Raw genomic sequence first — 13,242 nt, forward strand, 5'->3', positions numbered from 1 at the left:
ACCTTCACCAGTGCTGTCTCTGTACTATGATGAATTCTAAATCCTGACTGAAACTCTTCATTCAAACCATTTACATGCAGATAATCGCATAGTTGGTTTGCCACAACCTTTTCAAGGATTTTTGAGATAAAAGGAAGGTTGGATATTGGTCTGATAAATAAAGTATTTTTCTATTCTATTCTATTCTATTCTATTCTATTCTATTCTATTCTATTCTATTCTAATGTTTTATCACTCTGGGCAGGATTTTGATGACTTCTTCTGTTCATTTACAAACAGTATGTCATAGTTTCACTATCAAACGCATCACTAGAGTCTAAATTTAGCCTGAATTCAGTTTCTGTTTCAGTCATTAAGGGGAAATTGAGGTCAGTGAGTCAGCTAGCTGTGCACATATACACATACTAGAGTATCAGACGCCCACACTGATGAGGTACTGTGCAGTTACAATGGAACCACAAACTAGATCTGCTTAAACCAAAACAACTATCTGAAAAATCACCTCACATTTTTTAAAATTAGTTTGAGCACCAACTGCACAAAAACAGTTTCCAGTGACGTAAACGGAACATCCTTACCAAACTTCTGAAGATGTAGATTGTTCATTCAAAATTTGCCTTTCCAATTGTTTACACTGATGACCTGCTTCCTGAACATGCACCAGAAGTGGAGCTGCAAGAATTTATCAACTAGGTGTTAACTATTGCATTAATCGCCAGCTACTTTGATCATTGTGTCTGTTTGTTAACTTTATGCCTGCATCGTCTTGTTTTGTGTCTTTGCTCTGCTTTATTGTACATGCAGCTGTTACCTCGAAGCTGCTCCATTTTAAATAAAAGTTGATGGATAATCCTTGACAGTTACATGATCACTATGTTTTGTGTATAACAAATACTGAAACTATGCATTTTCTAACTGATAGTCTCAGATACCATCCTTCATTAACATCAATTCAGAAGTCAACATGTGGAGCATGATGCCTGGTGCTGATGACGCAGAACTTGTCAGTCAAAAAATCACAGCTGTTTAGGTCACCGTGTGCTCCTTTGGTTTCCCTCCAGGTTCTCATCAAGCCGAAGCCAGTCTTCCAGGCAGCGGTGGTGAGCGAGCAGACCAGGCAGCTGGTCACTGAGACGCTGCAGCAGGTGACCCGCTCTGCGGAAATGGGTCAGAGCCAGACTTCAGGTCAGGACGGGTCCTCGAAGGACGAGGCCGGCAGCCTCACTGAGGCCAGCAGCTTAGCCAGCGAGGCCTCGCATAGCAGCACTCAAGGTGCACTTGAATTTTTAATAAGGACAGGAAAGGAGGTCAGAAACAGCATTTACTGTTCCATATGGTCAAAATCCATTTTTATTATTTTTTGTTTGCCTTAAAAACTTGGAGATGTAAAATAGAAGCTGTGAGAATATGAAGACTCTTACTGCTACGAGATTTCCACTCAGCTTTATAAGCCAGTGAGAATTTCTCTGTTAGTGTGGAAACTGAGGGACCAGTTGGCATTGAGCTAAAAGTTTATATAATCCTGCCCCACAGAGAGTCTTTTTCCTGAAGGGGGCAGGGACAGCAGCATTTAAAGCTACAGACACTAAGATGATCTGTTTAGAACAGGCCCGAGACCAGGAGTTACACAATCATGGTATTTGTAGTGTTTTGAGCTGAAAACCAGATGACACACTCTAAGACTTTCATTATTTGGCTTAAAAGAGGCACCGTAGTTAAAGGCCGTTTAATGTAAAAAATAAGCCCAACCTGATGCTTATTTGTAAAATTCCTTAAATATTGGCCGACATTATCCGTGTCAATCCTCAGAACCGCAGCCTGTAGTGCACGTGGTGTCCTCCAGAGAGCAGGATTGGACCGAGCAGGAGGTTTCTGTGGAGTCCAGTCCCACTATTATCTACCAGGAGGTGTCTACCGCGGAATCCCAGTCAGCCACCTCCACCATCAAAGCGCTGCTGGAGCTGCAACAGACAACAGGTGAGGCTTTATGTCACGGAAAAGTGAGGCGTAGCTTCATTATCGCCTGAACACATGCTGACTGCAGCAGTGCTGACGGCTCACATGGATGATTACATGCAAAGGACAGGTGGAAAACACCTACCTTTCTACACATTATCGCAAACACCAAAATGAGTCTCACCACCAAGCCGGTGGTCCCTTTGCTTCATCCGATTTAAATATACATTCAAAACATTGAACAAACATGAATAGGCTTACAGGAACTGCTGAAGCCTGGGTAGCTGCTGACCCACAACGATTCTCTTTTTAGCTCGAGGCTTTGCTTTGAAGGATAGCTCATTGGACTACAAACCTGTGGAACAGGATTGATGAGTACACAGACAAAGATAAAGATTTCCCTGGAATATCCAAACGTGTGAATAGTGTCTGCAATTGAATGGAGTCACGCATAAAAACAAAACAGGGACAGATGTTTATCTGCTCGTCATCAATTATCTCAGTAAATTCCCAGCTGAGAAAATTGCAGTTCACAGTTCATGAAACCTGAGCTGCTCAGCAGATCCACTTATTAATAGATGAGTCCCACTGTTGTTGTTTAGTGCCTGAAAAACACTTCTCGATGTTGAAATGTCTGTTTATGTAAAGGAAAAAACTAAATGTAGGAATCAGGAGACTATTCTAATAATAGTGGACTTTAATACAAATAAGGTTTTCAAGGATTTTCTATTTCTTTTAAATATTTATTCTCCTGTAGAAAGAGCATCCCTGCCGAGTCAACACACATAATGCATGTGTTCTAAATGTCCAGTGGGACGTATCCCCTGTGTCCTTCCTGAAATCTACATGTGTCTGCGAAAATTCTATGTTATGGAGCCCTACTGTGGAGTTTGCTTGTAAACAAACAAAAGAATAGAATAGAATAGAACTGTATTTCTAAAGTATGAATGAATGTAAAGAATGAATGAAATGAACCCCTAAATGTAAAGATAACTTTATAAAGTTATCTTTACATTCAGGGGTACTCATAAAAATGCAGTATGTGAATCCTTGAGGGCTAAAAAAAAATGTGTCTCCTCCATAAAACTTGTGGAATGTTGAGAATACTGCAATGTTTCCATCCATGTTTACTTGCTAGCAGGATCTTGTGTTGAATTGTGCAAACATGTGTCCTAATATGCACTATGAACGAAACAGGGACCCGATTGTAAAAAGCATCGTTCTGCAGCGCTGCTGGTCATATTGTTATATTGAAAGTTGCTCAACACGGAACAAAGGACCAGCAAATTAGAAACAGTTGAATTGAATTTGTCAGTATGAGCTTTTAGAAATGAGAAATATGTCTGAATTCCTCAATAATGCTGAATTTCAGTGTTGTTCCTCCCCGACAGTGAAGGAGAAGGGAGAGTCCAAGCCGAGGCAACACACCATCGACCTCAGCCAGATGGCGGTGCCCATCCAGCTGGCCCAGGAGAAGAAGCCGAGCCCAGAGTCCCCCCAACCCTCCACCTCCGAGGTCGAACCCAGCACCGAGTACATCGTTCCAGGTACTGCCCTCCACTGCTTCACCTGCTGAATCTGAAACCCTTTACGCTTCCTTTTTTGGTTGCCAGCTAATACTTTCAGTGGAACAAGCTAAACCTCAAACTAAAATCTCAAATTGGCACATAGTGAAACAAGCCTGTCTTGTTTGATACCATCATGTGACCGCCTGGCTGGGATTTCCCTCCTGCAGGTAAAGCCGGCAGAGTGGGAGCATCCTCGGAGGATGACGACGTGGTCATGTCCTCCAGTCAGCAGCTGGCGAAGCCTTATAAAGCCGGCAGCCAGGTTACTGTGGTAACCAAACCGGTCGCTGTCTCCTCCACAGCTTCACAAGTGGTGAGCACAGGACTTTGATCTCAGAAAATAAAGAGGTTAACTTTTATTGTATGCGGTTCTATAAATGACTGGGATAGAAAACATCATCATTAATGATTAATTTTAACAGAAGTGATAAATGCAGGGTTGAAGCTCAAAGCTTCACTTCACTAAAAATGGTTTTCCAAACAGATTAAATAAAGAAGAGTAACTACACAAATGAACACCAAAATATTTCCTGATTTACCTCAAGTGGTTTTCTTACCTAACAATGGAGGTAAATAGAATTTCCTTTTAATTTTCAGTACCACAAGTACCACCACAAAGCCACCCTGGGTAATCCACAGGAAACACTTTCATAGGAAGAGTTTGTTCAGTTGCATTCTGTATAATGTTGTATTCAACTCTTGCACAATTTTTTTGAGATGTCAGCACAGAAGTCCCCACTCCCTCTTAGATAAATCACTTTATTGGTTGCAGCCTAATTCCAGAATGAAGTTCAGTTTCTGCTAACTGTCCTTCATTTTAAGATCTGTTACCTCTTTTCGCTGCTTCCAGTCATCTTTATTCTCTCATCTTACTGCAACCTGATCGTGCTTTTAATTTTCATGTACTTACAATTTTTTTTAGTTTATTCTGGCTTCATATAACTGGGAATCAAACTGCTTCAGATGCTGATGTAATTGTTGTATTCTGGATCTACGTGAATGATTTTCCTTCGTCACTGAGGTTTGGGAGCCGTCTGTATTGGAGCATTTGTAATTTTGTTTTTTTTTCAGTCCTCTTTTGTTTGTTTGTATTCTTTTGTTTTCTCATTTACCTCCAGTGGCCTCTGATGAGGCCCTAAATGGAATTTCATTTGCATTTTTCAGTCCTACGAGCACCACATGCCGCTCTGGGTAAACCATCAAAAACACATTAACAGGAACAGTTTCTTCAGTACGTTTAGTGGAACTGGTTTATGGAGAGGTCGGTGGATTACCGCTGGAGAAAATGTTTTCTGGGAATTTGGGTGAAATTACTTGTCGAGTGATGATAGTATCTGTTTTTTGTTATTGTTTTTTTTTGTTTTTTCATACCCCAGCCAGTGCCTAATGTTTCTGTTTATTTTGCTTTCCTTTTTGCTTCTCTTCTTTCTTCATGTTAAAGTGTGACTGCTGAATGAGAATTGATGGGTTTTTCTGGATTTCTGTCTGTAATATGTTATTATAACTTGACTTTATTATATGCAGTGCCTTCAGGCAACTTAGACTGTGAATTTAAACTGCTTAAACTTTTGACTGATGATCATGACTGCACAGAAACCTAAAGCTCCAGATCATAGTGGCTTTACCACGGCCAAACCGCATGTATTTATGAGAAAAAATGTACCACAATTAAAAAAAAATCTATTTTCAGTGCTTTTTTTTCCCTTTAATTATTATGACACAGTACTGTCATGGTGCTCAGTATTTGAGGCTCGGAAGACAGTAGTCCCGTTGATTATTTCACCTCAATGTCGTTAAATCATCTTATTACATCGTGTTATTGTATTCCAGCCTTTGCAATACAACAACAGTAATTTATATTTACAGATCGCTTTTTAGAAGTCCAAGTCAAAAAGTGCTTCACAAGGCATCGAAAGAAAATCAGAGAAGTCATAAAATCATCAGGTTTTAAAAAACGCAGATGGTGCATAAAATCCAGTACAGTGTTGGAAAAGGAAAAAAACATTATTAACCGAAATAAGAGACAACTCAAAGGAAACAAAGTCAAGAAAGGCTCGCTGATAAAAGTGTATGTTGAGAAGGGACTTGAAAGAGATCGTTGACTAAGCCAACATAATTTTCTCAGACAGGTCGTTCCAGAGCTGGAAACACTCCGTCCTCTTTAGTTTTCAGGAAAAGATAAAACCAACCAGTAAAATCTTAAAATTCACCCTAAAATGGAGTCAGTGTGAAGCGTGATCGCGTTTCGTGTTTCTGGTCAAAATCATGGCTGTTGGAGTCGATCAAAAGATTTTTGGTTCATGCTGGTGAGAAGACTGTCAGTTATCCAGGCGTGATGAGATTAAACATTTAATGTGGTTTCTTTGACTTAAAAACTTAAGATAGTTTGTATTCTTGAGATGACAACAACATTATGTGCTGCTTTGAACTTAGATTACTGTCAGAGATGCTTTTAGCTCCGTGTGGATGAGTCTAGTGATAACATCCGTCCTCTCTGCTGTGTTTCAGCCCTCTGACAGTAAAACTGAGACGGTGTTGGAGGTGGGCGAGCTGGAAGGTGACACTTTGGACCCCCAGACCGGTTTGTTCTACCGCTCCAGCCAGCCAGCTTCAGAACCCGTGAAGCAAACCGTCCACTCAGCTCAGCCAATGCCCTCCAGCCAGGCTGAAGCAGAGGCGAGCCGGCACACCTCCACCTCCACCCCCACCCAGCAGCAGCCACTGCCCCCACAGCTGCAGAGCAAACCTCAGATCAGCCAGCCCTCCTCCTCCTCCTCCTCCTCCTCCTCCTCCACCTTCTCCTCCACCCCTCCTCCATCCCCCAAAACAAAATGAGCCAGAGTTTTGAGAGCTCAATGAAAAGTTTTTGGCTTGTCGGTTTTTGTAAAANCCTCCTCCTCCTCCTCCTCCTCCTCCACCTTCTCCTCCACCCCTCCTCTGACCAAGAAAATACCGAAACTACGAGAGCAGACTCAGCCCAAACCCCAGGCCTTAACCCAGAGCCCCAAAGACAGACCCCTGCCGGCACCAGCGCAGCCCGGGTTGAAGGTCGGGACCCCGGCCACGCCAACCAAACCCCTAGTGACGCCACAGCTGCCAAAGCTCCAGCAAGCCCCCACGTCCCACCACAGACCCCTCCACACGTCTATGTCCCATCCTCCTCCGCTGCAGGCGCATCACCCCGTCAGCACTGAGAAGACTACCTCCAGCCAGGTGAGTAGCGTCTATAGATGTATAGGTACTTCTGCCAGGAGAAAATCCCCCGAAGCAGCTGATAGAGTTTCATTTGGACTTGTTTGCATAACCAGCATGTGTTGCGATGCTGGGGTTTCCCTACCTGGCAGCGAAATACAATAAATCCCTTGTGACATTTACCTCAAACCAGCGGCAGACTGATGAGCAACAGGAAATTCATTTATGATGTAATTAATGCCACCTGGAGCTGCTGCTCTCCTCGTGTCTATACTGGTGACTGAATCCTGTCAGCTGGTCAGGCAAAACCAAACAAGTCAGCCTCACTTATGTGTGGAGTTTAGTCATCCTGGTTAAGACTTTGAAGAAATTATCTTTGGCTGTATTTTAGCTTGAGGCATTCCATACAGCTGGAATATAAATTAATCACAACAACAGTAACAGAACTGCAGTTTTTATCTGCATCCACATCTGCTCTGTACATCACTTGTATGCTTTCTCCCTCGAGGAAAAGTCAGAAACTCAATTTAGATTTTCAAGATTATTAAACTGCCAGATGTTCATATCTGTACATTTAGAACTTGAGCCCTTAGATCAGCACTGCAAACCGTCCTGCTGTGTCACTTTCTAACAAAAAAGCATGTCTATCTGCACAGCTGCAGCACGTTAAAGAGCCTGCAAATGTACATTATGGCTTGTGGGCTACAGTGCAAGCTTGTTTCCTTTGTGTGTTAAATCTTTCAAACAGACACCAACATGCTTCTCCAGAAGCTGAAAGCAAAAACAAGTATATCTACAGCTTCCACAAAACATTTATTTCTTGGTTTTTTTTTGTTTGTTTTTTTTCCCCTGCATCACAGCAGCCAATCATCACGCAGAGCGCCACCGTCACCAAGATCACCTTTGGAAGCTCCCACCACTCATCGCCAGTGTTCAGCAGTGGTGAGGCGGCCGCCAAGCTGATCCCCGAGTCCAGCTCCGGGTCGTCGGGGGACAAGCCCTCGGTGTCGGACATCCTAAAGATCTCCATGATGGAGGCAGAGATTGACCCGAGCACGGAGCCCATGGTGGTGGATTCCTCCAGCGACTGCGGCCCTCTGGGGAAGGCGCTGGAGGTGGCGGCCGTGTCGGGCACACTGGACTCGGGCCAGTTCATCAGCAGCTCTGGAGCTGCCATGCATCACTCCCACGCGAAGCCCCAGCAGTTTAGCTGCATGCAGGGTCTCACAGCGCAGAGGAGCAAAGAGGACCTGGAGGTCATCGAGGTAAGGATTTTATCACAAAATCACGTAGGTAATAAATCACACAGCCTGAGCCTGTCAGCGCATCTGTTACACATTGACTTCTTTATTAAAAGACAGTATAAGTCAGTCATTGATTTATAATGTTGACTGTGATGCTAATAAATCATGCTGCACTAAGAGAAGAAGATAATGTTTCCAAATTAAACAAATATTTCTGACCCTTTACATAAAGGTATTTATTTCAAAGGACAGCAAATATTATTTTACTTTGACATGATTTAAACCATCACTTGAAGTGTTCCTACATTAATAAGTTTATTTTCAGCTATAGGTCTGCCACAACTAAGCCCAGAGCATCTGTCCACTGTCCAGCTTCATTAGGCAACATGTGCAGCTTTAAAAGCAATTTAACAAAGACTGCTCCTCATGCTTTAATTTGATGTTTTTCAACCCAGTTAATATAACCCAGTCCCCATCAGAGCAGACGTTAAAATAAGCAAACACACACACCCAGTGGGGTTGTCTAATTGAAAGCTTTCCTTGCAGCAAACAAATGCAGCGCATCATTCCACTTGCAAATGAAGAACTTGTTCCTGCACGTTTCTAATGTTAGAGGTCATACTAATACCAGGTTTACTTGGAGTGATACAAGTGTTTGCGTTTTAAAATGTCACTGTCAGTCGATCCTGTGTTATATAAACAAGCATTTTTTTTTAAGAAGAAACTGACATCCAGTAAAGAAGCCAAGTGTCTTCGCAACAGACGAATAATCTCTAAAAAAGAAGTTAATCTCTGATCAAATGGTCAATTCCACTAAATAATTCACATACAGATGGGAGAGAAAACTTAAATGTTGTCATCTTTACACAGTAACAGCTACTGTGGCTAAATGAGTAACAGCTTTGTGGTGACATTTTGGCTCCTTAAAACCTCATTTGGCTGCGAAGAAGGTGAGATGGCTCCTAATGCTCCCTCTTAAAACCTGAAGTCAAGCTTGTTGTTGAACATTTCAGGAAATGTGCCTTTTTGCTTTTTGCAGAGACTTAGATCAGAAGACCAATACCACCCTGACGTCTGTACTCTCACTGTAAGACTAGCAGCTTAGCTCAGCGTAAAGCCTGGCATCAGGGGAAATGGATAGCTTTGATCTGCCCCGAGATGCCAAATATGTCTAACAGTGCCTCGAAGGCCCATTAGTAACATGTCGTATATCATTTATTTTAAAAGTGTGAATCTAGAAAGAGCAGGTTGTGTTTTTACTGAAGCTGAAACTGTTTCTTGGAGTCGTTTCAATCCTCTCATTTAGCTCTTGGCAAGAATGCAAATAGCATATTTACCAAAATGTGCTGCAACTGTGCATTATCACTCTGAGGCTCAAGCAGTGTGTGGGCCTTTTCTGCTCCTGTCACTCACTGTGGGCACTTTTTTTTTTTTTTTTTTTTTTTTTACTGCAATGTAAAGTCCTGCACCTCCAAGGACACAACACAACCATGGTTAGAAGTAGAGATGTTCAAAAAAGTTAGAATGCCATAAATCCTTAGGAAAAGAAAAAATGAAGTAGATTAGATTATTTGTTTTCCACAAACAAAACTGTCAAATCAACATGTCCAATATTTTTCTAAGTGCCCACAGTCTTTATTAATACTGGAAAGAATGGGGGCTTCACATGCTATAAATATTTAACTATTCAAATTTTTATTTTGTTTCCATACTTATCTCCGTCTGCTCTGTGTAATGACAGCTTGCAGTTTAGCTTTCAAAGCTTTCAAACCTGCCAGCTGGTTTAGGAGTTCAGACGGTTAAATCTATAGCTGAAAACGTGTGGTAACAATGATGAAAATACTTAAATGTATCTCTTAAAGCATCACTAAATGATGAAGCACAGAGTTACTGAACTTCAAGTCTCAAACACCTGTAACACTAAGGAGGAAAATAAGAAATTTTACCCACTTCAGGGTTTTAAACTCAAAGATTTATGTCAAACGCTACTGTAAACTGACCTGACTGAACTCTCATGTCTCCGACGCATGCAGGTGATCCCCCAGTACTCCATCCTGCCGGACTCCAGCCAGTCCAACGTGGTGGTGGAGCCCAGCGGCTTCCTGGAGATCACCAACTACACCAGCCAGCAGCTGGAGGAGGACAGCCCCATGGAGCAGGAGGTGGACAGCAGCAACGATGAGGCCACAGCAGCCAGCCCCCCCAACCAGCCATAGTTGCTACACGTTGGTCGGAGCAGAGCACATTTTCACTTTGAACAAGCCGACAGACCGTTTGTTTGTTTGAGGACTCAAAACCCAGCGGACGAGGACTTACCAGTTGTATTTTTGCGTGTTAAATACGAGTTAGTTTCTTTTCCACCTCCACTACTCATAGCACATGTGGTTTTTATCGCCAAATTTGGGAGCGAGGTAACAGGATTGGTTTTAGTCACAGACATTTGGACAGCAGCCTTTCCAAACATACAAGGTTCCAGTATGTTAACATTTGCAAGATGTTTACACATTCATGAAATCGAATATTTGGAACTATTTGAGGCCACTGTACGTCAACTGCTCTCGCGTTGACGGTTGTCCAGATTGGCTCCCCTGCTAATGGACAGATTCTGTCATCGGATAAACTCCTTCGATTGACTTTGTAACAGTAAACTCTCCAGGACGTATGGGATTTTAGTCTTCAGAGGAGAGAACAAAGCTGCAGTGGATTGAATTTTCTGCGAGGAACATAAAACAGAACCACAAATGAGTCCTGAAGGACACATATTGTCCACCATGTAACTGTAATGTAAAGAGGAAGAAAGCAAATTAACCAATGTACCTTTGTTTTTTGTAAGATATATTCTGGAGTTAAAAAGGTTGCAGTGAGAGTTTTAATAAGTATGCATTTGGGTTTTTTTGCATAGTGTGTTTAAGCTATGCACGTCTTTTCTACCTTTTCAAACTAGATGACTAGTTGAGAAAAAAAAAAACTTTAATCTGCACAATAAATCAGCCGAGTAGAACTAAAACATCAATTTATGTTGTTTTGTTGGTTGCAACAAGACAAGCTTTTCACATTCACACCTGAAGACATAAAAATACTCTTTTTTTGTCCATTAAAATTACAAAGTTGAAAGTTAGACTCTGACTTGTGCATTTAACAGATATAGTGTAAAAGAAATGTTGGCCCTTCAGCAAATAATTGTGCAAACTGTTTTCTTGCACAGTGACAATCATCCATTATACAAAGAGGACAACCTATATTTTCTTGACAATGCCATTTAATAATTGTAGCCTGTAAATTTGATATCAACACGTCTCCACTCCCTACATTTAGACTTTATTTGATTTTATAGGCAGTCAAAACCACTGACTATATATCAAGACGGACAATTCGTCTGTGAATTATTAACTTTAAGAGTTAATACGATTTAAGTGGGTAAGTTACATAAAAATTCAGTCCCTGTGCAGTTGTCATGATTGGGAGTTAACATGGGGGTCTATGGGGACTGACTCACTCAATTGAAGGAATGGAAGTTTTTGGTACTTTGCAGTAGTTGCAGCTTTAACCAGGAATTTTTGACGCACAAAAACGGAAATACAGCCTATCTCTAGTGAAATTCCTGTTAAGAAGTCGGTTCTTACAATAACAACAAAGCCCATGAACACAAAGCTTCAGTGCTTCTTTTCCCGTCACTGAAAGACTGATGTGAGAGTGATGTTGTTTTGACAAGTGAATCCACAGGTTTGTCAATGTGTGGCTGCGACAGATAGTTGTGTTTGAGGTCAAACCACATGATTGTGAAATGCGCAGACCTCTTCATGAACTGTTCAGCAGAATGCCTGGATCAGACTTTAAGCAGCAGAAATGTGAAACTAAAATTTCCAAGTTCTGTTTGAGAAGTACCAAAACCTTGTTCATTTCATACACTTCACAATACTTTTTCCTGCCCTTTTATCTGCGTGTTGCTGTTTTTAACGTTCTCTTTGCTACAAGAAACGTCATCTTTTAAGCTACCATTTTAGAATCTGAAAATGGCAAGTTTTAATGAATATTTGAATCGTGTAATAAGACAGGCCAGCTTATTTTTTGGGGGCGAATTAGTGACAGTGCTCACATCATGTGTATGTTCCACCAAAACGATTCTCCAATTTTGCAGGGGCACTGTCACTACATTCTGGGCTTCACAACGCCCAAGATTGTGACTGGTTTAAAAAAAAAAATACAAATGAGCCAGAGCTTTTTTTTTCCTCCCCTACAGCAGAGTGATGATGAGGTGCAGGCAGCCTATTCTCCAGCGCTGTGGAGATAGGTATGGCTTTTCAAGACTAATATGCCGGTATGCCGTAATCATATATTGTATGGCTCGCTCCACGTGCGTAGGAAAGGATGGCAGTTTTTTGACAAACAATCAGAAGTAACAGTTTATTCTGCATTTACATTTTTACTGAAGTTTAACAATTACTACAAGCATTTAAGGGTTAAATATCCGATGCATTACCTCGCACACATCTTTAGTAAGACGAGGACAGAAGGTAAATGCTGTAAAGCTTTTGACAGCAGAGCAACTAAAATTGCCCAAAATGACTTATGGACGAAATTAAGTAATGATGAGGTTAAAACTCGCACAGCCACAATTTTATTTCACGTAAAGTGGAGTTTGTTTGTTTCCAAACAACAATTGGGGATGTGGATTTCAAAATGTGCTTCATTTTGTCAGAAAACCTAATGAGAGAAATTAATCTTCCCAGCTCCGTGTCTAAATTGGTTACCAGTTATGTCAGAGCCGACTTTGCTGCTTATTTCCAGTTTCACAGCACTGAAGTTCAAATTCTCACCACTAAATGACATGTTGGGGTAAACTGCTTCATGTACATGGTCAGTGGTGACAGATCTGTGTTTTTTTTCTACCTAAATGGGCAACGTTTCACTTAACTGGGCAGGTAAAAATGGAGGGTTTTCACACTTGAGGCTACTTTTGTACCATTTCATCAGTTTCCCCAGTGAACTCTTATTTTTAGGCCATATTCCAGTAAACTGTGCCCTCATCTCCCCTGAGAAAACATTGGAGATTGGCAGGAGATGCCATTCTCAGTGCTGAACTCCATTAGCAATAGTGGACTGCCAAGAAAAACAAATTCCCTTCTCATGTTATTAGAACCAGACCACTGTTAATACTTTTGAATGTGTTTTTTAATCATAAAAATGTGATAGAAGACTAAATAGTTATTATTGTACTGACCATTTTGGGTTCCTTTAATTGAAACCTTCAAGTTCTAGGAAATATTGATTATCATCTTATT

General features: G+C 41.4%; 1 protein-coding gene across 1 annotated transcript in view; it reads left to right on the forward strand.

Moving 5' to 3' along the window:
* Positions 1 to 11,404, forward strand: part of emsy (EMSY transcriptional repressor, BRCA2 interacting) — a 29,929-nt gene extending 18,525 nt beyond the window's left edge. Inside the window, exons 14-21 of the mRNA XM_008282456.1 lie at positions 1,062 to 1,272; positions 1,810 to 1,977; positions 3,348 to 3,503; positions 3,692 to 3,837; positions 6,033 to 6,303; positions 6,442 to 6,737; positions 7,577 to 7,981; positions 9,994 to 11,404. Of these exons, the coding sequence (XP_008280678.1) occupies positions 1,062 to 1,272; positions 1,810 to 1,977; positions 3,348 to 3,503; positions 3,692 to 3,837; positions 6,033 to 6,303; positions 6,442 to 6,737; positions 7,577 to 7,981; positions 9,994 to 10,176 (1,836 nt within the window). The 3' untranslated portion in view covers positions 10,177 to 11,404. The remainder of the gene's footprint in view (positions 1 to 1,061; positions 1,273 to 1,809; positions 1,978 to 3,347; positions 3,504 to 3,691; positions 3,838 to 6,032; positions 6,304 to 6,441; positions 6,738 to 7,576; positions 7,982 to 9,993) is intronic.
* Positions 11,405 to 13,242: the final 1,838 nt, after the last annotated feature.

The sequence above is a fragment of the Stegastes partitus genome, unplaced genomic scaffold (genome assembly GCF_000690725.1).
Source record: "Stegastes partitus isolate 25-593 unplaced genomic scaffold, Stegastes_partitus-1.0.2 Scaffold273, whole genome shotgun sequence".
In the NCBI taxonomy this organism is placed as follows: Eukaryota; Metazoa; Chordata; class Actinopteri; family Pomacentridae; genus Stegastes; species Stegastes partitus.